This window comes from Pan paniscus, chromosome 9, assembly GCF_029289425.2.
Source record: "Pan paniscus chromosome 9, NHGRI_mPanPan1-v2.0_pri, whole genome shotgun sequence".
Classification (NCBI taxonomy): domain Eukaryota; kingdom Metazoa; phylum Chordata; class Mammalia; order Primates; family Hominidae; genus Pan; species Pan paniscus.
Window position 1 is genome coordinate 121,672,617 of NC_073258.2, and position 21,414 is coordinate 121,694,030.

General features: G+C 46.3%; 1 protein-coding gene across 6 annotated transcripts in view; it reads left to right on the plus strand.

The window, feature by feature from the left end:
- GRIK4 (glutamate ionotropic receptor kainate type subunit 4) overlaps window positions 1–20,969 on the plus strand; it is a 477,471-nt gene extending 456,502 nt beyond the window's left edge. For 3 of the 6 annotated variants that reach the window (XM_057299274.2, XM_057299272.2, XM_063608842.1), the window contains 3 exons: window positions 839–967; window positions 16,064–16,182; window positions 19,865–20,276. In XM_057299274.2, coding sequence (XP_057155257.1) covers window positions 839–967; window positions 16,064–16,182; window positions 19,865–20,221 — 605 coding nt within the window. In that variant the 3' untranslated portion in view covers window positions 20,222–20,276. Of the gene's footprint in view, window positions 1–838; window positions 968–16,063; window positions 16,183–19,864 lie in introns of all 6 variants that reach the window. The other 3 variants (XM_057299273.2, XM_063608843.1, XM_057299271.2) reach the window with 2 other exon arrangements.
- Window positions 20,970–21,414: the final 445 nt, after the last annotated feature.

A 21,414-nucleotide genomic window follows, 5' to 3' on the forward strand; every position in this document is an offset into this window, starting at 1 on the left:
GCCTAAGAAATTAATTCATTTATTTATTTTTGAAACGGAGTCCTCACATTCTGTTGCTGAGGCTGGAGTGCAGTGGTGCAATCTCAGCTCACTGCCCCTCCGTCTCCCAGGTTCAAGCAATTCTTCTGTCTCAGCCTCCTGAGCAGCTGGGGCTACAGGTGCGCACCATCACACCCAGCTAATTCTTGTATTTTTAGTAGAGATGGGGTTTCACCATATTGGCCAGGCTGGTCTTGAATTTCTTGCCTCAAGTGATCCGCCCATTTCAGCCTCCCAAAGTGCTGGGATTACAGGCGTGAGCCACCGTGCCTGGCTGTGAGAAATTAATTTAAATAAAGTAGAAATTGGACACACCTGACTAAAAGGTTTGTGTCAGAGAAACACAAACTTTGGCCTCCTGGAGGTGGATGGGATGCTTTGCAGCCAGCGTCCTGTGTGTCGGTGGGCAGGTTGTTTAACTTGGATAGACCATCTTTTTAATTTAGAAAGTGGTGGTGCCCGGCTGGGGAGGTGGATGGCACAACTGCCTGGAAAGCCGTTTCTTGACCCATCTTGGGGTGTTTGGCCATGGGCTGGACGTGCCAGTCAGCATGGAGAGAAGGGAAGCAGAAAAGCCTGAGAACACTGCGTGAAGCCAGAATGCCCCGCTCTCCCGGGGGAGCCCTAATGGAGTAGACAGCACTGGCCCCATGGGCTCGCCCCACCCGCTGCATCTGTCTGTCCCCTCTCGAGGTGAAAGCAGGCAGTGTGGCCAGGAGGTGTGCCGGGAAGGGGAGCAGAGTGACACCTAACAGGGCATTCATAACCTGTGTCCTGGGCTCTCCTGTAACCCCCGCAGGCTCGGTTTTCCGGGATGAGTTTGATCTGGCCATTCTCCAGCTGCAGGAGAACAACCGCCTGGAGATCCTGAAGCGCAAATGGTGGGAAGGAGGGAAGTGCCCCAAGGAGGAAGATCACAGAGCTAAAGGTAAGGACGTTCAGGGCCATCCTCCTCCTGCCCTAGAGGACCAAAGTAGCTTGTTTCTCGTGTTCAAATTCCAGGTACACATAATGACTTCTAGGACCCATTGAGAATGGCCTTGGAAGGAACCTAGGTATAAAGTGGGCTGGCAGGGGATCAGGTCTGTCCCAGGGTCTTGTGTATCGCAGGCACCCAGTGTCCACCCGGCTCCCAAGTCCTAGAGGCTCTGCCTCCATGATGTTTCTTGAACCCAGCTGCCTCTGACCCCTAGCACCATGGCTTCTACCCTGGCCCATCGTCTCACACCTGTGCAGTCACAGTCGCCTGGTTTCAGTTTCCCATTCTTGCGTCTCTACAGTATGTTCTCCGCTACTAGCCAGAGTGATCCTTTTTAAAAATGCAAACTCCGGCCGGGCGCAGTGGCTCACGCCTGTAATCCCAGCACTTTGGGAGGCTGAGGCGGATGGATCACGAGGTCAGGAGATCGAGACCATCCTGGCTAACACGGTGAAACCCCGTCTCTACTAAAAATACAAAAAAAATTAGCCGGGCGTAGTAGCGGGCGCCTGTAGTCCCAGCTACTCGGGAGGCTGAGGCAGGAGAATGGCGTGAACCCGGGAGGCGGAGCTTGCAGTGAGCCAAGACAGCGCCACTGCAGTCCAGCCTGGGTGAAAGAGCGAGACTCCGTCTCAAAATAAATAAATAAATAAATAAATAAAAATGCAAACTCGATGGCAGCATTCCCCCCACAAACCTCCCAATGGTTTCCCATCCCACTGGGAATAAAATTCAGGACCCTGTGTGATCTGTTCCCCCTCAGCCTTCCTCTCTTTTCTGTGGTCCCCAAGCCTCCCATCTGGCTCTTCCACCCCAGGGCCTGTGCACCTGTTCCCTCCTCCTGGCCTCCCCTCGAAGAGCTCTTCACTCCCACCCTACACATTTCTCTCCATCACCTTAACCCCACCTTATTTCCCTTCTCAGACCTCATCGCTACCTGATATTATATTTCTTATGTATTTGTTTACTTTCCACTTCCTCTACTAGAATGTAAGTTTCATGAGGGTAGGGTTGGTCATCACAGGGCTGCCCAAAGAGCTGGACATGTGGATATTTTCTTGAAAGGATGAGCAAATGTTAAATTAGGCTGAATAGAAAGCAGTCACTTACTGAGATGTATGGCTAAGAAGTGTTGACGGTCCCTGAGCACCCAGGATTTTCTGTAGGGGAACACTCACCCTAGTTTGCCCAGGATGGTATAGTCTTGTTTCTATCTATTGTAGATCAGTTAATGCCTATAAATTATTTCTAGACAGCGTTCATTCTCAAAGTGTCCTGGTTTAGACAATAAATCATATGGTCACGTACCATATCTACTACTCCATCTACTGCAGCCTTGTTAAAATATGCAACAGATTTACCTGTCCACGCTCTGCCCGAGGAAGACAGCTGAGGAGTAGAATGAGGGATATCATGTGCTTGTCTTTTCTGCTTAGCATGAATGATTGTCCCTGATGAGACAGTGAATGAATAACTATGTGATTCTCAATGTCTATACGTGGATCTCTATCTTGCAAGAAGAGGTCTCAAGAATATGGATATACGGAGCAAGTATTTTTTATAATTTAAAGGAAATGCTGCCCTCAGAGGAACTGAGTGAGGCCACACACTTCTTGGCTCTTCACTCCCCAAAGGCCAGAGCTGACCGTGGGGAAAGCAGTGGACATGAATGGACACAGGGCATGGGCAGACCTCATTTCAGTCTCGTCTCTACCAGTTGTGAGTCTGTGAGTTTCAGCACATTAGTTAGCAGCACTGAGCCCTCATTCCTTTATCTGTAAAATGAGTTCAGTAAGTAACACACTGTAGGGCTGCTGTGAAGGGAGAGTGAAAAAGCACAGAGCTTGGCTCATCCCTGGGCCCAGTGTATCACAGCTGTGACTGATCTGCACCCTAGCACCGTGCTCTGCTGCTCTCAGAACTTCAGGGCAGTCTGATTCCATCAGCTGCCTGCAGAGGAGTTACTTTCAAGGCTCAGCTAGCCATTCCATCAATAGGGATATGCTGAGTGACAGTGAGGTGTCCCAGCACATCACTTCACACTCCTGGGAATAAGAAAGCTCTACAGGCTTACCAGCAAGCATCTTAAGGTGACTTCTGGAAACAAAATTCACTTACTTGAAGTGGTTAACAAACAATTCCTGACACTTGCCAAATTACAGTTAAATACTGGGGGGTGAAGTGCGGAGATTACTTCTCCTTGTTCAGAGTAAAAGAAAATGGGGGGGATGCAGAAAAAAGTGTCAAGGCACTTTTGTGGATTGGATAGAATGAACTGGATTTTGAAGATGCCCAGGACCTGAATAGGTCGACACCGTGGGAGGAGGGCATTGCAGGCAGATACGCACCTTGAAGATGGATGTGGGGCAGGAGTCAGCACTGTGGGCAGGGCTGTGTGCAGGGGCGCCGGGTGGTCCATGTGGAACAGATAAGAATTCGCATTTGGGGAGTTGGGTTGTGTAATGGGTTTGTACTAGGGAAGGTGTGGGTAGCAAAATGCTCCTCCACTCCTTCCCCCAAAAGAAGACACATGGATTGGAAACATGTGACTGGACCTGGAATAGCTAAAATAAAGTTGGATGATTGTCAGCATATGTTAATGTTGCTCTATGATAACAATGAGTTAAAGGATGGTGGGAAAGAGCGCCGTCTCTCCTCCATCTGGAGGGAAACAGCAGTGGTATTGTGCTCTGGAGCTTTCTAAAGTGGAAATGGAGAGGTGAACCTGGGGCCTAGAGCAGAAGGACCTTCTGCTTATCAATCCGTCCTCTGATTGATAAGTGAAATAGAAGAAATGTCTAGGTATCTTTCTTCCTAGAAACGCTTGATCTCCCTCTCCCCTCACCACAGTGGGTTGAGGGCCTTCTGTGACTTTGGACAGAGCACTCAATGCACTATGCTGTAATCTTGGTCTCCTCTACTCAGTTGCTGGCACCTTAGACCCAGACCCAGTATCATTTGCTTCTGTGGTCCTAGCCTCCCCAACAGAGCCAGGCACATAGTAGTTACTCAGTGTTTGTGGGATGTGTGATGAAAACTGCTGCTAGCTGTCAGAAGCTACCAATTGTTGTGTTTTCCTGGGTCATGCTAACGTGACTCATGAGACTGTGCTTGGAGTTATTTCCCAAATAGCCTTCGCACCAGGAGCTGTCCGCTCACACTCAGTTGTTCCTCTGAACAGCTGACGGAAGGCGTGTGGTGGTGCAGAGGTGCTGGAGAAGAGGGAGGCTGGAGCCACACAGGAGTGGCCAGGGGCAGTGCAGGGACCCTCCAAAGGATCCTGTCATTGACCCATCAGGTCCAGGCCGCAAGCTCTGGTCAGTTCCAAGCCTCTCTTCTCTCCTCCTCCTTACTAGTCCGGGATTTCCTGCTTTCCTTTCATTTTTCAACCCTATTCCATTTGATCTCTTGAGCCTTTGTTTCCCCTTTAGACTTGCTACTGAGTTGATCACATCTTTACAGTTCCCCTTTTCCTCCCTGAACCCTAAATCCAGCCCCAGGACCTCTTGCTTTGTGTACTTAGTCATGTGTATTGATTTGCATCTCCTGCTCATTCTTGTGGAGGAGCAGAGGGCAGCCCCATTGGCAAGCTCTGGGAAGGGGATCCAGGATCTCGGTGCCTTGCAGTCTCCACTTACGGACCTTGAGTTAGACCATCTCTCCCATTCCAGATCTCGCCCAAAGTCCAAGGACCCTTTCTTTTGTTCATCCCTCCCCACCTACCTCTTAAGAATGGAGCTCATTAAATGTTTACCCTCCTGCGTATGTGTTTGTTCTACTGACAGTCACTAGGGTGGTTCTCTTCCCTGAGGCAGTTTTGATAGGTTTTGAATGGACATTGGGTCAAATGGACTTCACTCCATAGATGCCCTTGTGATCGTAGACACTCTGAAACATCTTTGAGCCTCAGTTTCCTTCTCTGGAAAATAGAGGTAATAATAGCATGGCCACCTCCCAGGGCTGTTGCGAACGTTGAATAAGATAAATCAAGCATTCGGCAAAGTGCCTGGCACAAAGTTTATGGCAACGAATTTTATTCCAAAATCTAGGCCTGAACGAGCAATTAAGGCACAATGAGAGGTTTAAGTAGTGTCCCCAAGCTGCGAATGTGCCCATTCATCCATTCTCCCTAAGGCTGAAGGGCTCTTCAAAAATCAACACTTAAGACATATATTTTCTGTCTGTTGACATTTTCCCCCCTATAGACAATAAGCAACTCAAGGACAGGGACTGTGTCTTATTAATTTTTGTGTCCCAATGCCCAGAACATCACCTGCCATCAGTATTTGATGAAACAATGAACAACAAATGAATAGATAAATGAACAAGTGAATGAGCAAGCATCTCAAAGTCCTCCTGACTTTGGAGGAGGAAAAGTCTGGAAAGCCTTATCTTATGATTGTTTCCTTTCAAACGGGTGCCCAGCACCCCAAGTGTTGCAATGGAAAGTATTCATGTAGTTCTTATTGCTGCCAACAAACAGCGTGGTAAACTGCTGTGTACCAGGCACTGTGCGAGGCTCTGAAATTACCAAAAGGAGTACAACCTGGCCTTGCCCTTAAGAGGTTTAGAAGCTAGAGAGAGACACAGATAGTTGCTGTAATGGTTGCAGTATGGGAGAGTTTTAATAGCGGTATAAAGAGAATGTCTGGAAGCCCGGAAGAGGAAGTGATGAATTCTGTGGAATGGTCAGGGAAGGCTTTAAGGGCACATGGCCTGGACCTGGAAGCATCCCTTAGGAATCGCTGCTTTAGGACTGTTGTGAGGCACAGGTGTTACACTGAGAACTTGGTTTGAATAGGTAGGATGAGGTTGGACTTAAGAGACTGTTGAAAACCGGGTAAAGGTACTTGGACTGCAACCAATCTGTCTCACGCTTTTTCACAGGAGGAACCAAAAGCAGAGGAGACTAAATGGGAGCTGCTGGGGATCTAGGACATTGTGTAAAGCAGCCTACTTGTTCAGAATTTCCTGGAAGTCTTCTGTTCTGTCCTAAAAATACATGTGAATTTTGCATCTTACTCTGTAATACAGGCATATTTATTTAATGTAAGAATTTTTTTTCCCACCCAAGCCCTAAGTAAAATCAGTGTCCCAGGAAGATGCCCCATCATCATGCCACAGCTTTGTCAGACTCCTCGGCACACCAACAGTGCCCTGGACTGGGTTTGGGAGCATTGGCAATAGCCGTCAAAGGTTCTGGGGTGAGATGTGGCACACGGAAAGCTGGTGTGGTGGGATGGAATTCTGATCTCTTGGCGGCATTCATGGTCCCAGGGGATAGTTACTGCCTCGAGAGAAATCAAGTCAAATTATTGGCTTTAAGTTCCAAAATAAGTTCTTAAAGCTCACAGCAGAGATAATGTCCTTGGAGAGCGAGGTTTTTGATTTGCCAGAGAAGTATTTTGGAATACAGAAGGTTAATTCCTAATAGGATCTGGTCAAAAAGTTAATGCTAGAAGTTAGAGTGAAAAAAAAGAGAAAGAAATAGAAGAACCAGGCCACCAAGTCTGCAAATCAGATAAAAGGATGCCCTGGCCAGGACAGGAGCTTCTGAGCAGAAAAGGACATGTTAAAATGTGGTTGGTCCCTGCCCTTCTGGGAGCCGGAGAGAGGCAGATATCACTCCCAGAATTAGCTGGATATTCCATGAGTTCTAAATAGATTTTTACTTGTGTAGGGGCTGTGGGTGGTACATGTGGAGCAGAGAAGAATTTCTGGAGAAATTCTTCTGGAGAGTTTGGCTGTGTAATGGGCTTGTACTGTGGTATGACGCATATTTCTGGAGTTTGGCAAACCCCAGAAATATGTGCCATGCCTTAGTGAAGTGGGGGACGTAAGAGGCGGCACGTAGGGACCCAAGGCAGAGGGCCCAGTGAAAGGCCTGAGTTTTCCTTAACTCCAGACAAAGATATTGGAAATCTAAGTGGACTACGGCATAAGACCAGACACCTATCCCCACCCCAATACAATGACACAACCGCAAACCTGAAATACATCCCGGGAAGAAGAGGGAATGGAGAAGACACTGGATTTAAGTGAATTTAAACATGAAATGACTGAAAATTCTCTATGTTTTTGGCCATGTGGTGGAAATGGAAGTTGGAGGTGGAATAGAAATATAAAGTTATAATTGTTGCAGTTGTTGGCCTTGGAAACAGTTCCGCATCCACAGAGGTCTAGATGGTTCCACAGTTTTTGGAAGACTGTGCTGACAGTAGAGTTCAGGATGGAGGGAGAAGGGAGGCAGAAAGGGAGATCAGGCTTCCAGGAAAGATGGAAAGAAGTGAACAGGAGGCCTCTCTCCACCACACTTTGGGACCAAATGTTCCCTGGCATGAAGGAGAGAACTGGACAGATGAAAGGGAAAATAAACAGTGGAAGTCATCCTGTCCAGGTCCCAAATGCATCCGAAGATTTCTGGGTGCTATCAGCCAGCCAGTGTTAACTTGTCTCTCTACGGTCATCCTTTGGAACAAGAGGCTGAGCTATATTAATAAGAGGCAATGTTTCAGAGTGGGGCTGTCTGGGAGATGCTATGCAAATCACTCTGAAAGCCAGGACTTCAGCTACTGTCCCAGCCATAGCTGCTAGTGCCAGTTTAATGTGGCGGCCCCATTTGTGCCATGGCTGGAGCCCAAGCAAACGTTACTCAGAGAGGCTAAGAGGCTTCTTGGCCAAGCGAAACTGCACGTGACCTCTTCTAAGCCAAGTAAGAAGCACTAGCCTGAAACGGGAGGTGCCATTGCTTGGTCTCTCTCTGATAAATTAGCTTCAAACTTACTATGGTATATAATTCATTGTTCAAGGGATTTGGAGAAACACAACCAACATGACCCAAAGATCTCTTCCCTTAAATCATTTTTTTTTTTTTGAGACAGATTCTCATCCTGTCGCCCAGGCTGGAGTGCAATGGCACAATCTTGACTCACGGCAACCTCCACCTCCTGGGTTCAAGCAATTCTCCTGCCTCAGCCTCCTGAGTAGCTGGGATTACAGGCGCGTGCCACCACGCCCAGCTAATTTTTGTATTTTTAGTAGAGATGGGATATTACCATGTTGGCCAGGCTGGTCTCGAACTCCTGACCTCAAGTGATCTGCCCCCCTTGGCCTCCCAAAGTGCCGGGATTACAGGCGTGAGCCACCATACCCGGGCTTTAAGTCTTTAAGTGTTCACCAAGAATCGAGACCTAGGAACATTTTTTTCCTGTGTCTCAGACTGAACAGAGGGCAGTAGTTTTCACCTGCTTTCCCAAGCAGCTCTAAATTTGTTTTTTAGAATTTGAATCAGTTGGCTTTCACGTGTGCCTAAAGGAAGGAGAGAAATATGGAATGGGCAGAGAGGGATAGAGGTGAAAGGAACTATGAGTGGGTCTGTTTTTCGGAGACCTCTGAAACTGAGTGGCTGCAGTTTTAATTAGAATGTACCAGACGACGCGCCAGTGCCTAACATAATCCTTTTCTACTTTGTTATCCTATTAAAATTCGAGAAATTTCAAAGAAAAGGAACTGGTGCTTACCCTACTTCTAATCCAATATTACAGCTCAAACATTACTGCCAAATTCCAGGGAAGAATCCTAACGATGTGGTGATGCCACCAATCCCGAGTCTTTTTGCCAGGTCTTGCTTGCCTCTGGTAAGAGCCACAATATTACCCCTTCGCTTCCTCGCCCCCTGTGACTCTCCCTGCCTGTAGCTGGGTGGCTGTCCACCTCCCTACCTCGCTAAAAAAATGAAACAGCAGATCCTGTGGAAAACTGGAGATTACAAAAAGGAACAGGCTCCATTCCAAGCTGTTTCATTTTCTTCTGCCTTTTCTTTTCAAAAAACACTTATTTATTTATTTTCTCATTTAACTGCTATAAAAAGAAAATATCACTAGCCACTCACAGATGCTGGCATCCCAATTCAAGGAGATTGGATTACTGAAGTCTTTGCAGAACAATTGCTAGACAAAAAGGTGGTCGGCGAACTCCAAGGAAATTAAATACCTTTATCTTGAAAAACATGAGCTCACAATGGGGCTTCAAAGGAACATAAATACACCACCAGGCTGTGAAAATCAGGGTTCCCTTTCAAGAATGGAAAAGAGGCCAGTGGCATTGACTCACAGAATCCTTGGAAAACAGGAAGTTTGCTGTCTGGCACGGTGGGAATGGAAGTGTGAGACATCTTAGCAAGAGTGGGGGTGAGTGATGGGAATGGAGGGGGCCCCGGGGATGCTTCCCTCTCTCTTTCTTCTCATGGGATCCAGCGTGGTTATCCTGGTTCTCTGGTTTCTCTGGAGAGAGCCAAGGCTGGAAACCTGAATGTGGGAATTTAGATAGTGTTTCAGAGAGATGCTGTGGAGGAAGCCTCTCTCTGATCAAATTAGATCTATTTTTGAGAGAGAGAAGCTCCAGAGGGATATCCAGAAACCATGATCAGAACAGAGGCAAATGGTGGCCCCATGAGTCTGCAACAAAGCAGGTCACAATTGTTAAGACTTCAGCTCACTGTTGTCTGGAAACTGGGCCAAGATTAAGCCAACAAATCATCGATTCAAACATGCGATGTCATGTTCTGAAGGACAGAAGGGGATTTTATAAGCTGAGCTGTAACTCACACGTAGACCCCCTCACCTCTGCCCTGTGTCCCTCTAGAGGTTCCCAGGAATGTGTTCAGTCATTAGGATGCCAGGATGAGTTCTGTAATCACCCCCCTGCAGCATGAGTGGATGCCGAGTGACTGGGAGAGGTGGTGTGGAGTAGACGGGAGGGGACTGGCATCAGTTTAGATCTGGGCACTTCCACTTGTCAGCCGTGGAACCTTGGGCAAGTTACCTAACTCCTCTGCACCTTGGTTTCCGTGTCAGGAAAAATGGAGGTAAGAGTAGTGCCCATTTCACAGGGTAACTGTAAGGATTGAGTTAAAACATTTAGCATGCTGACTTTGCTCATAGTAAACACTCATAAAGGTCAGCTTTATATTTATACAGAGCATTAGCTTTGGAATCAAATTGATCTAGAATTCACGTTAGTTATGAAAACATGAACAACCTAAGTTCTCTGAATTTCTTTAACTGTAAAGTGGGGACAATGGGCCTTCTCTATGGTGTTTTTAACAATAATTGAATGAGATAGCAAATGAAAAATGAGGCACTTGAGCTCATATTTTGATGGATTATAAGCAACCTCCCATAGCTCGTGTTTGGATAAATTGCAAAATTTATCAAATACCTCTCCCATCCCTCTTCTAGTTTGAGTTCCTTTTGCCTACTTTTCTCCCATTATTCTCTCCAGAATGTGCTAGGTCTAGTCACCAGATGCCTTGGTGAATACAAGAAGAATTGGCAAACTTACCATTTCAACATGATGAATCACTTTGAATTTTCTGGGAAGATCATATAGGTCAGTTTATATCAGGGCACATAAAGTTGCTATTTACAATAATAAGTCCCTGGAGATCAGACTATTTGATACACTTGCATGGCTATAAGTGAATATTGTTCTGAAAGTGCTTGAAAGCCATATGGTTCCAAGAATCCATGTTCTTGTCCAGTGCTCTTGATGAGCCAGTGTGGCACAGAGCTTCAGCACCTAGCATAGTGCCCAGCTCATGGAAGCTCCTCAGTCAAGATCTGTTGACCAATGTCAAAGAGCAAATACATTGTCTCTTGCTGGGATCTCGTGGCACTAGTCAGTCCTCTGTGCAAGTGGATTCTCTGCACCTGCCTCCATGGCTTTTGTGGCCTCTGCCTTTTTTCCCAGCCTTCCCTCACTTTTTGTTCAAAAGGAGCTTTCCCTCTGTATTTTAGTTGCAGATTTCCACAGTGGTTCGTGGAGATATGTGAGTGTTTTAAGGGCTAGGACATGAGTGTACCTGAATCCAAGAAGTGGTTATTAGCCAGACAGAACCAAAGGAAGAGCAAGTGGGTGGGTGGAGATTCACATCTCTTCACAGGTGCTCTCTTCCAGGGTGCCATTCCCCTTTGTAGTTCAAGAGACAAGGAACATTATTCATTTGCATTTGTGAACTATCATGTTGTGGGCAAAATATTTGCGGGCAATCTGCGGGTGACACCAAAGTTAGTATTTAGCCAACCAGGAGTTTGTGGGGAGAGCGTGATTCTATTTCAGTGAATACAACTGATTGCTGGGGCATAGCTGAGCCTCAGAGACTCAAGTGTCAGGAGAAAGTCCCAGTTTGTAAAGCCATCTGCCTGCATGGCTTATGTGTGGTCCCATCTGAAGAAAGGAAGGAAAGAGATGACTAGATGTCTTCCCAGTCCCCCTTGCCGTTGCTGAGGCATCTGTGAGTGCCGCGTGGGCCTTGTAGGCTGAAGGGAGTTCACATCAAGGGCCCCTTCTGATGAATGTCGATGTGCTGTGGAAGGCATTTGACTTCTAGAGAATGACTGATGACAGTGTTAAATGGAACTGCTGCACTCTCCGAACTCTCCCTTCCCACTCCCCGCTCCATCTGTTTTTCAACTCTGACTCTGCCAGCAATCTATTCTTGCTTCCTCTTTCCAATAACTTCCTCAAGGCACGAATGGTATACAAGCCTTGCTTCTATGAGGAGGAGGCCACTCAGCCAGAAATCAGGATGCTGGAGCCAACACCCATGATTAACATGCTGGCCATGAAATGCGAGAAGCTGGGAAAGAAAGACTATGGGGTGTTTCAGTGACTCATGGTTTCTACCAGCCTCCTGTTAAACCTCAACTCCCCTCAAAGCTTTCCCTGATCTAATAAAAATTATCCCAGTGCAGGCCACATGCCTGTGAATAACTCTCCCAATACCCACACCCAATACAGGCGGTCTATATTGTGAATTGCTCATGTCAATATTCAGTCCCCTTTAGCCATCACTCAGTACAGTCTGGGCCATCTTCCTCTGTGACCAGGCTGGAGCACTCAACCAGGGCGGAGCACTCAACCAGGGCTGTCATGTTTTACCGTTATTTCAAACCAAATTTAATTAAAAAGGAATACATATGGGTCCAGAGCTTTTGGTAATGCAGCCTTCTGCATCTGGAATGTCTTTATCCTCTTTCTTTCTGCTCATTCTTTCCACAAACATTTACTGAGCTCCTATAATGGGCCAGGTACCATGACCGTGAGGTTATAGAGTTGAACAAGGCATGGTTCTTCCCCTCAAAGAGCTCACAGTGTAGTGGGAAATCCAGATATATAAACTAATGTATTATTTTATGCATAATAGTGATAAACAAGGTATTATTAGTAAAACACAAAAGTAGTATACCTAAAAGTCAGGTAAGAGTAGAGAAGGCAGCCTGGAGGAAGTGACCTCCGAGCTAAGTCTTAAAGCAAAGGTTAAGGTTAGCCAGATGTGTGTCTGGGGAGTAGGGGTAGGTTCCAGGCAGAGGAATTAACAGGAGCAAAGGTATGGAAGGTAAGAGCAACGATGCTTTGTGCTGGGAACTATAAACAATTCTGTGTTACTTGAGGATGTGTCACAGTTAGATTTTGCGTTTCAGAAAGATCAGTGAGGCAACTGTGTAGTGTACAGAGTTGAGGAGGAAACAGCTACAGGCAGGGAAATAGTTTTAAAGGCTACTGCAATAGTCCAAGCAAGAGATGGTGGGTGCCTGAACTAGGGAAGTGGCAGGAGGAATAGGGAGAAGGGTAAGAAACTGAAAAATATTTAGGAGGCAAAATCAGCAGGACTTGGTAATAGCCAAGACATGGAGGAGAGGCAAGAGACCAAAGGTAGGAAAATGAGAAGAAAATGTGCCCCGGGCCAATCAAAGGAGATTGAGGAGAATGGAAGAGAGCAATGAGCAATGGCTTTATAAAAAGCCAAGATGGGAGTGTGACTGACAGTGTCAAGTGCTAACAAAGGTCATGCAAGATCAGGACTAGAAAATTTCCATTAGGCTAGAAACAAAATGTTCATTGGTGACCACAGCAAGGGTGGTTTTAGTGGTGCAAGACAAAATTGCATGGGGTGAAGATTGAATAGCAAGAACAAAAGTGTATTGAAAACAGAATTATTTTCTCCTTTAGATCTCATAGACAGAATTACTTGGAGCTTAAAAGCTTTTTGAGTGTCCAAATTATGTTTGAGGTCTGAATAAAAAGTACTGGCTTCAGAATGCAAAAAGGAAACTGCAAAATTAAATGAAGACATGTTTAATTAAATATCTCCAAAATGTAACATTGTTTCAACTTCATTAATCTTGAAATTTAATATTTGTAAAAACTTCATTACATGTAGAAACAATTTTTTGATTAGATTTTTAACTTTGCAACATTCTTTTGTATGTATGTGCAATGATTGCTGAGAAAGCACAGCCAGTTGTAAGTTAACTGTTTCTTGCCACTCAGTAATATCAGAAGCAAAAATTTTTAAATGCATTTAACATAAGATCTGGGTGCATTTTGTTCTACTTGCTTTTATGGGAGATGGGTCCTCCAAATGTAAGTGTTTTTAAGGGCTTTTAGAAGGTCTTAAAATAGTTCTGATGTAGACAACTCTCAAAAAGCTCAGCCATGGAAGGAGAGAGAAGTGTTGGATTAGACAGAGTTGGAGAGAGTAAGGAGAATTTCTTTGTCTTTAAGGAGGGAGAAACATGAGTACGTGAATATGCTGAGGGAGAGAGCCAGTGGAGAGAAGATTGGAGGAGGACCAGGGAGGGGACTGATAGGGAGGCAGGGGGCACAGCTGGAACACAGGTAGCAGAAGAAGACCTAAAGGGGAAAGAAAACCCCCTCTACAGAAACAAGAGGAATGAGAGACCCTCTGCAAGGGGGCCTTGTCCTGTTTTCTTTTGTTTTTGTTTTTGAGATGGAGTCTCACTCTGTTGCCCAGGCTGGAGTGCTGGGGCACGATGTCGGATCAAGTGGCAGCCTCCACCTCTTGGGTTCGAGTGATTCTCCTATCTCAGCCTTCCGAGTAGCTGGGATTACAGGTGTGAGCCACCATGCCCAGCTAATTTTTGCATTTTTAGTGGAGATGGGGTTTTATCATGATGGCCAGGCTGGTCTCGAACTCCTGACATCAAGTGATCTGCCTGCCTTGGCCTCCCAAAGGGCTAGGATTACAGGCATGCACCACTGCATCCAGCCCCTTTTCCTGTTTTCTATCTCGAGCACAACTATTGCCAAGTGATGGGGGCATCCTGTAGACTCTCAGCAGTCACTTGGGGACTCCAGTTACCTGAGCAGGTGGCCGTCCTTCATGTCACCATTGTCATTTCCCCATTCACGGGGGATGTCCACCCAGCCTCCCTCGACAGGGGCTGGCCAGAGAAGGTAATTCATCCGTGTTGCACAGATACACATCCTAATATTCCAGTTCTCACCACCCCTAAATCTGTGGGCTGAAGTATCTGCCTACAACCCCAGCCAGCTCCTTGGTACATTCCCTTTTAAGTGTCCCTTTTTCATCCCCTACTTCTTGTGGCTCTTGATGCTCCCAGAGTGAAAACTTTCTACCCAAATGGCCCAGGTTAGAGGGACAGGTGTTAACGTAAGATGTGGGTGCATTTTCTTCTACTTGCTTTTATGTGAGATTGGGCCTCCAAATATAGGTGTTTTAAGGGCTTTTTGCCCATTTAAGCACCTTCCCCCTGGAAGGTAGAATTGAGTTTTTAAATGATCCCCTATTTTTGATTGTTCAAAATACAGGATTCCCACATTCACACAGGTACTCAAGAGTTGACTGTGGTCCTGCAGATCAGAGTGTGTAGTTCATTTGGTGTGTTCATCATGTGAGTCCTCAGAGTCGTTCCAAGCAGATTTTCAGTTGTAGGCAGGGACAGCTACTGCACTGTGTTATTTTAAAAACAAAAGTCAGACATCCACTTAGGGCTTTGTGAAAGGAAACCCTGGGCATACTGAAATGGCCATAGAGCTATTTTTCCAGCTTTCCAAGGTGCAGAAGGTAGCGTCGATTTCTGATCTGGCCCTGTGACTCATCTCATAGTGCCGTGTGAAGCTGACTGCCCCTGACACTGACGAGGCTCCATGTTCTGTGAGGACATTACTGACTGAACATTCAGATGTGCAAGCATTCCTGAAAAACACGGGACACAAGAGACCCTCCTGGATGAAAGATGCCTTTTGATTTCTGATTGTGGCCCCAGTTGAATCAGGGTGTTTTGTGTTTGGGTTTCTCTAATGCCAAAAAAAAAAAAGCATTTAATTACATAGCTGAACTCAATGTTTGACACAGTGGAAATGAAACAGCCATATCATATCCTATAAGTATTTATTGACTATATACTGTGTGCCAGGTATCATGCTTTGCAATGAGGACATGACCAGAAACAATGTCTGACTCCCAGGAACTTACATACTTGCACAATGCTTCTAAAATTACCAATTTGTAAACTAATTTTAGGAATGACTAGAAAAGAATCACCTGTGAAACTTCTGTAAAAATACAGATTCCTGGGCCCCATGTCCAGAGATACTGATTGAGTAGGTCTGGGGTAAGGACTGGGAATCAATATTTTTAGTCAGCTTTCTAGGCAGTTCTGATGGCAGCTGGTTTGTGAACCACTCGTTTGGTGGGATAAAAAGTTTTACTTTCCAAATAAGTATTTTAGTAACATGTTGACAAAGATAGGTAAATATAACTTTTTCTATCCGTGGTTTGGTCAAAACAGTTGCTTTTATATCACATAAATACAATGTTAGGAAGATTGAGTAAAACTTTAATGAAACTATTAGAACTGACAGGTATTTTGGTGTCATGTCTCTCTCTATAAGCTGTCAGAGTTTGCCTGAGCCCTTTTCTTAAATGGTCCTCACCTCCCAGCCCCAGACACCCTTTGGTAGGCTTCTTGCCAGTGTCCTTGATTGATGGCAAGATTTCTCTCTTCCATTTTATTTCAACTATGCTGCATTTTTTCCAGATAAATAATTAAATATCTTCAAGGACTGGGTGTCTACATGTCAAGTAGATGCATGGGTGTCTACTTGAGCATCTACCATACTCAAGTTCTTGTTTGAATGATTTTAGTATTTTTGATAAAATGATTGTGTCTTCCTGATCTTTTACAATATTTTTCATTTGTTATCACTTTCTTACAGGCCTGGGAATGGAGAATATTGGTGGAATCTTTGTGGTTCTTATTTGTGGCTTAATCGTGGCCATTTTTATGGCTATGTTGGAGTTTTTATGGACTCTCAGACACTCAGAAGCAACTGAGGTAAACTTTCAAAGGGGCATGATCGATAGTGTTGGCAGATGGGGTGAAGTTCACAGGCTCATGCACATATAAGGTTATTTCAGACGCTTACCACAGGAAGTGCAGCGAAGAGAATCCCAGTGCCCAGCAGAGGGGATTTGGATCAATGCTTCATTACTTAGTAATTATTATGAACAACAAAGCCTTCTAGAACTATCATTTAAGATATAGTTGAGAAAAATAGGTGAAAGTACCAGGTTACTATGGAAACGACAACCTCAGCCCTTTCATTCTGAGTATGTTTTTGCCTTGCAGGGAAAGATCCTTAGAGATATCCCGACTCATGTGAACCCAAGAATTTTATCCCCCTTCTCGGGGATTTTGAATAAGTTCAATTCCCCAGCTGTGGCTTAGAGACAGGGTTAACATAAACTTTACCCAGGTTGAACAGTTTGAAAAGAAGGGAGAAGACTATGCCACTCTTCTTCCAACCCACCCCAGGGAAGATATATAAATCCTTACATGTTAATTGCATTATTAGATTTTTTTAAAAGTTACATTAGCCTCTATCTCAGTCTCCCAACTCTGAATCTTCCTAAAAACCTTTCCTAATTGGCACTGGGAAAATATCTCACAGCAGGACAAACAGTGCCCCTGGAAGTCTGTGGAGTCTGGCCTCACATGGGGCCTTAACACAACACTGCCTGCCAGTCCTGGTCCACTGTGCTCAGCCTCTTTCCTGTCTCCTTGTAAGACTTCCACGCCGTTGCCCATTCCTCAAGCCCCTCTGCTTCTGCATGTGTAGAGCTTCATTTTACTTCCCATCTCCCAAGAAATCAGGAGTGGCTAGCCCTGAATTAAAACCCCCACTAAACATCTCCCCACAGCTCAGCCACCCTGCAGCTGCAGCAGATACCCCAGTCCTCCTGCTGTCTCTTCCTTGATCCTGTCTTTCCTCAGCTGCTCCAGGATTATCCTCTTTTGCCCCTGTATTTTTTTCTGCCTGCTCTTTCTCCAGTCCACCATTATGAACGTGTCTGCCATATTTCAAAATAATAGGAAGATTACTGTTGCTCTTGCTCTATCCCTCTCCTCTTCCAAACCAAGGGGATCCAGCTGAGAGAATCTCAGTCTCTATCACCTCACTCCCGATTTGGTCCGAAACCCAGGGCAGCCTGGCTCCTCCCTACCCCTGCACCGAAAGGCCGATGCTTAAAGGTCTGACCCCTCCCAGTGGACCAAACCAAAGAGAATCTACTGGGCCTTATTGGACTTTGGTGTGTCCCTTGATGATGGGGATACTTTCTTTCAGAATCCCTCTTCCCTTGCCTTGCGTGGCACCCAGCTCTCTTGGTTCCCCTCCTGTTGCTGTCTCCAGCTTTACTGGCTTTTTCCTTTTGCCCACCCCTTAAAAGGTGGTCGTCTTATTTATTCCCTAAGACCTAGTTCAGGTGTTCCCTTCCTTGCGAATCCTTCCTCATTTCTCCTGCTGTCTCCCAGCAATTGGTCACCCTCCTTCTTCCTGACACCAGTGTAACCTATGCATGAACCACTTACACACCACGTTGCAGTTATTTTGGTATCAGCCCCCTACTAGAGATTGAGCTGCCTGAAGTAAAGACTGTGTCTTTTATCCCTGTGCTTGACATGCAGTAGACAGTCAATAAATCTACATTGTTATAGTATTGTCACATGTAATAGATTAGGCAGGTGGTACTGTTTTTATTGTAGTTATCACTAGAAGCACAGAGAGGTTAAGTGACTTGCCAAGAGTCTCTGCTATTTAGTTAACAATTGGGGGGGTGTGATGGGGGCCTATAATCCAAGTCAGGAAAACTAATGTAGGCCTTATTCCATTAAGTGACATCACGTTTCTGTAGCTGCCTCACATTTTGTTATTCTCCCCAAAGCTCACCCATGGTCTGGAAGTATATTGAAAAATTCAGCAAGTAGTTAGAGCAGCCCCAATAGCTAAAATAAAGAGTCAGTGCTATGTTAGCGATTTGGCTGTGGTAGAACAACTGTCCCATTGGTAGAATTGGACGAAAGAACATTAAAGAACTGAGGACTTCTGCTCCCATATGGTCTAGGAAAGTGTCCTTTCAACTCAGAGTAGAGCACTCAACAGAGCATGTACAGGCTTGGAGTTGATGGGTTTAGGTCCAAATTCAGAGTCAGCTATTAGTCAATTTTTGGCAACATACATAACTTCTCTGAGCCTCCATTTCCACATTTGTGAAATGGATATAATAATAATAGTAATAGTAGTAATGCAGGCCCATCGGCCAGGCACAGTGGCTCACGCCTGTAATCCTAGCACTTTGGGAGGCCGAGGCAGGTGAATCATGAGGTCAGCAGTTCAAGACCAGCCTGGCCAACATAGTAAAACCCCGTCTCTACTAAGAAATACAAAATTTAGCCGGGTGTGGTGGCACGTGCCTGTAATCCCAGCTTACTGGAGAGGCTGAGGCAGGAGAATCGCTTGAACCCAGGAGGTGGAGGTTGCAGTGAGCTGAGATTGTGCCACTGCACTCCAGCCTGGGCGACAGAGGAAGACTCTTGTCTAAAAAAAACCAAAACCAAACAAACAAACAAAAAAAATGCAGGCCCATCTATATTCTTTTTTTTTTTTTTTTTTGAGATAGAGTCTCAGTCTGTCGCCCAAGCTGGAATGGAGTGCAGTGGCAGGTATCTTGGCTCACTGCAACCTCCGCCTCCCAGGTTTACGTGATTTTCCCCACTCAGCCTCCCGAGTAGCTGAGATTACAGGCACACGCCACCACGCCCAGCTAATTTTTGTGGTTTTAGTAGAGACAGGGTTTCACCATGTTGGCCAGGCTGGTCCCGAACTCCTGACCTCAAGTGATCCGCCTACCTCGGCCCTCCAAAGTGCTGGGATTACAGGTGTGAGTCACTGTGCCCAGCCCTATCCTGTATTCTTCATCCACAGTTCTGACACCTAAAAAGCTTGGAGAGTTCCAAGTTCCTCGTAAGTTTAATGCAAATGCACCCAGTGGCGGCGTGGCTTGGCTGATGTTTGTGGCCTTTATCTCACACGGTGTGAGATGTTGCTACAGAAATATGAGTGGGTTTGAATTCAAGTCTGCCCCAGACCCACCGGGTGTGATACACACTATACTGTTTGTGCTTTGTATTACCCTCCTCTTGTTTTGGTTATCATGAGGATACATCCATCTCCTGCTATAACCAGTTGGCTAAAAGAAATAAGAATCCTTAGCCTAAGGAACAGAATGTTCATAGAGACATGGTGGCTTTTTCAAATACTTGAGAGACTGACATGTGGTGGAGGAATTATTTATTTAGTAGGCTTCAAGGTCCAAACTTAGCTGGGATCAATGAATGAAAATTTCAGGGACAGAAATTGTTAGCTCGGTAAAAGGAAGCAGCATTTAATGGAAATGTGCAAAAAAAAAAAAAAAAAGTGAGATCATTGTCTTTGAAGGTGTTCAAACAAAGATTGGAGACCAGCTGGTGGGGCTCTTGAATATTATGGTATGGAGGGTGTTTGAACATTAAATGGGAGTGGAGTGAGGAGATGGACTGAAAGGCTTTTATCATCTTCATACTTAAGATGACACGATTCTGTGACCGCTGCCCCCCTCATCCCTCCTCCCAGCGGACTGGCAGGGGGCCCACGGGGGCTGGTTGAGAGGCTGGGCCCTGACCTCGCTGTCTCCTCCAGGTGTCCGTCTGCCAGGAGATGGTGACCGAGCTGCGCAGCATTATCCTGTGTCAGGACAGTATCCACCCCCGCCGGCGGCGCGCCGCAGTCCCGCCGCCCCGGCCCCCCATCCCCGAGGAGCGCCGACCCCGGGGCACGGCGACGCTCAGCAACGGGAAGCTGTGCGGGGCAGGGGAGCCCGACCAGCTCGCGCAGAGACTGGCGCAGGAGGCCGCCCTGGTGGCCCGCGGCTGCACGCACATCCGCGTCTGCCCCGAGTGCCGCCGCTTCCAGGGCCTGCGGGCACGGCCGTCGCCCGCCCGCAGCGAGGAGAGCCTGGAGTGGGAGAAAACCACCAACAGCAGCGAGCCCGAGTAGTCCCGGAGGCCACAGGACGCGCAGAGGCCGGGCGGGGCGGGAGGGGAGGGGCGGGGCGGGCGCTGCTGTCAGCCGCCAGCCGGAACTTGTACAGCGTCGACACCTCTCCAGATTTCGGATCCAGTCACTTTTCAAAAAGATCAAGGAGCCTGACGCCCCAGCCAGAGACCGCGCCCGGTCAGGGAGCAGGGTCCACCCGGAAACGTTGCACCCAAAGGGCAAAGGACGGCCCTCCCTCCTGGGCACAAGGACCCATCTTCTCCCAGGGGGGTCTTTCCCTCTCGCCAAAATAACAAGAGTATAGGGTGGGGGGTCCCTACCCAGACCAGTCCAATGAATTGGTGGAATCATCAGTTGAATTTCCCCCTAGTCAGGGGCCAATGTACCCTCCGTCTAGTTCTTACAGAAAAAAAAAATTAAACAGGGAAGTTTTTCTTTTCTGGATTTGTATATTTTTGTTAGTGTTCTTTTCCCTTTTCTTTCCTCCTCTCCTTTTCTTCTTTGTCATCTTCTCAGTCCTGTTAATTTGTTTTGTGTTTTTTGGAGGGGGAGGCTGGGTTAGGGAATGGAAGCCTAAATAATCCCTATTTCTTCTTTTTCCTGAATTTTGGAATATTGCGTTACCAGTGCATCCGATTTCAGGTGCTTAACTCTCTGTATGGTGACTGAGGGGCCTGCAGGAGCACAGGAGAAGGGGTCTTGGGAAGAATCAGATGGAGAGTCTCAAATAAAAGTCCATTGCAGTAAACTTTGAGATGCCAAAAAGCAATTAACTCATCCTATACTCAGACCTTGAAACGCCTGGAATGTCAAGGGTTAATCTGTCTTTTCTTTCCCTTTCTCTTTCTGACTGTCACTATTATTGGGTTTGATTTGATCTTTTTGTGAATGTAGTCTCTGAAGACAGACAGGGGAGGAGAACAATGCACAAAGTATCCTAGGACTTCGTTTAAGGAGTGGAAAGAGCAGATAGAATTTTCCCATACCGTGGCCTTGGCTTCCGGTGGAACGTGCCGTTCACAGAGGCGGAAGGACTGGGCCACCCCGTTGGTATGGTGCATACTTTGTCAACTGCATCTCTTTTCAACCAAACTCAAATGAGTGGCTGCCTATGAAGCCAGACCCCCAAGACTATCATGGATTGGGTGGTTTCTTGCTACTTAGACGTGAGACCTGGGTGCAAGTGTATGTGT